Source organism: Eimeria mitis, genomic scaffold (genome assembly GCF_000499745.2).
Source record: "Eimeria mitis Houghton genomic scaffold, Emh_scaff4051, whole genome shotgun sequence".
NCBI classification, from domain to species: domain Eukaryota; phylum Apicomplexa; class Conoidasida; order Eucoccidiorida; family Eimeriidae; genus Eimeria; species Eimeria mitis.
Window position 1 is genome coordinate 1 of NW_013572383.1, and position 2500 is coordinate 2500.

At 46.6% G+C, this 2500-nt stretch overlaps 1 protein-coding gene across 1 annotated transcript; it reads right to left on the minus strand.

Moving 5' to 3' along the window:
* Window positions 1-109: 109 nt before the first annotated feature.
* Window positions 110-878, minus strand: EMH_0071990 (uncharacterized protein; the record flags this gene model as incomplete). The annotated part of the gene is made up of 2 exons (XM_013499161.1): window positions 110-145; window positions 306-878. The coding sequence occupies 2 exons, from the start codon at window positions 876-878 to the stop codon at window positions 110-112; spliced, it is 609 nt and encodes a 202-aa protein (XP_013354615.1).
* Window positions 879-2500: the final 1622 nt, after the last annotated feature.

Sequence of the window (2500 nt, forward strand, 5' to 3'; positions counted from 1 at the left end):
GAGAAATTCGACCACTCAGACAAACCCCACCTTTGTAACACACTCACACACCCTAAACCCTAAACCCTAAACCCCAAACCCTAAACCCTAAACCCTAAACCCTAAACCCTCACTTCATTATGTTCAGACTCGCTCCATGGTGGTGCTGAAGGCAGACACACACAAAAGAAGACAAGCTCGCGGCCTCAAACCCTAAACCCTAAACCCTAAACCCTAAACCCTCAACGCAGCATGCATAGCCAGAAAGGGATCCTAACTCATCAGGTCTAGTTAGGGTTTAGGGTTTAGGGTTTAGGGTTTAGTACCTTGGAGTGTGGGTCGGAGTACATCCTCCTCTGTCTTGTCATTTTCTCGGCAGGGTCCTCCTTGGTGCTGCTGCTGCTGCTGCTGCTGCTGTTGCTGCTGCTGCTGCTGTTGTTGCTGCTGCTGCTTGTGTCAGACGTGTTGCTGCTGCTGCTGCTGCTGCTGCTGCTGCTGCTGCTGCTGCTGCTGTCAGCTGCAGAAGCGTCCCTCGGCTCTTCTCTTTTTGTGTGTGTGTGCAGCAGCAGGTATTGCTGTTGCTGCTGCTGCTGCTGTTGCTGCTGCTGCTGCTGCTGTTGCTGTAGCAGCAGCTGTTGCTGCTGCAGCGGTCCCCGGTATAGGAGCAGCAGATGCTGCTGCTGCTTCAGCAGTGAGGCTCTAGGCTGAGCAGCAGAGCGTCCCCCAGCAGCAGCAGCAGCAGCAGCAGCAGCAGCAGCAGCAGCAGGAGGGTTTACAGCAGCAGCAGCAGCAGCAGCAACTGCTGCAGCAGGCCCAGCAGCAACAGGAAGCAAAGGCCTCAGCAGAGAAAAAGACAGAGAGCTGCGGGGCCCCACGAGGTGTACATACACCCGAAGCATCTGAGGCGCAGCCAGCTGGCCGCAGGTGTCAGTTGAAGCCACAAAACCCTAAACCCTAAACCCTAAACCCTAAACCCTAAACCCTAGATCATTAAGTCTAAACCCTCGATCCGAAACCCTCAGATAGAAAACCCAAAGCGGAAACACAAAAACACTAAACCCTAAACCCTAACAACCCTAAACCCTCAATCGTCAACCCTAAACCCTAAACCCTAAACCCTAAACCCTAAACCCTAGGCCAGACAAAGTGAGTCATAGGGAGTATAAAAAGGAAAAGAGAACAAAAAAGAAGGTGTTTGTGTAGTGCAGCGCGCAGCAACAAACCCTAAACCCTAAACCCTAAACCCTAAACCCTAAACCCTAATCGTTGGAGCGAGTGGCGCGTCGGCTGCAGCCCCAGCACTCAACCGCTCAAACCCTAAACCCTAAACCCTAAACCCTAAACCCTAAACCCTAAACCACCGATTAAATGATTTAAATTCTTTTATTGTTTCTCTTTGTACTTCTGCTTGCAGCAACAAACAAACCCTCTTGCTAGCGATAGCTGTGTGCCTGGTTTAGGGTTTAGGGTTTAGGGTTTAGGGTTTAGGGTTAGGGTTTCTTCTGCTTCTCCTGCAGCGCATCTCCCTCTATTCTAGGGTTTGAGGCGAGCACCCGAGGGTTTAGGGTTTAGGCTCTAGGGCTTGGGGTTTAGGGTTTAGGGTTTAGGGTCTAGGGATTAGGGTTTATAGATGCTGTCGCTCTTTCCTTCTTTGGCTGTGCAAACCCTAAACCCTAAACCCTAAACCCTCGTTTCCGCTTCTGCGTTGTCTCATCTCTTTGAGGCTTTGACTCTCTCCTCCCTAAACCCTAAACCCTAAACCCTAAACACTATACTTACTCCTTATTAAACCCTAAACCCTAGATCCTCTCGCTAAACCCTAAACCCTGTCCCAAAACCCTAAACCCTAAACCCTCGCTATACACCCCAGACATCCAACCCTATCTCTCCCTAAACCCTAAACCCTAAACCCTTTCTTTATCTCTCTCTCTCTGTCCCTAACCTAAACCCTAAACTGTTTCCTTCTCTCTCTCTTTCTCTCCTTCTCTCTAAACCCTAAACCCTAGCCTCGAACTCTGTGTTGTATTGTTTCTTATCTGTTTCTTTTTTTTTTTTGTTTCTCTAGGGTTTAGGGTTTAGGGTTTAGGGTTTAGACAGTGCGATGACATCACTAGCGCTAACAGATGCCGAGGGTTTTGGGTTAGAGTATAGAGAAGAATTGATAGATTTAGAGAAATTAGGGTTTAGTGTTTTAGGGTTTACGAGGGTTTGCATAGAGAAGCTGCTAGAAAACCACAAAACTTTTATCTTTGATATTGATGGTGTTCTTCTATGGGGCCATAAGCCCCTACATAGAGCAGCAGAAACAATAAATATAATACGCAAAAAAAATAAAAATATTTTATTTGTAACAAATACAGCCACAAAAACCAGAAACAGTTGTGTACATACACTCCAACTAGCAGGAATACAAGCCTATGAACATGAGGTGCGCGTACACCCCAGGTTTATATATTTATTTATTTATATATTTATATTTATTTATTTATATTTATTTATTTATATTTATATTTATATTTAT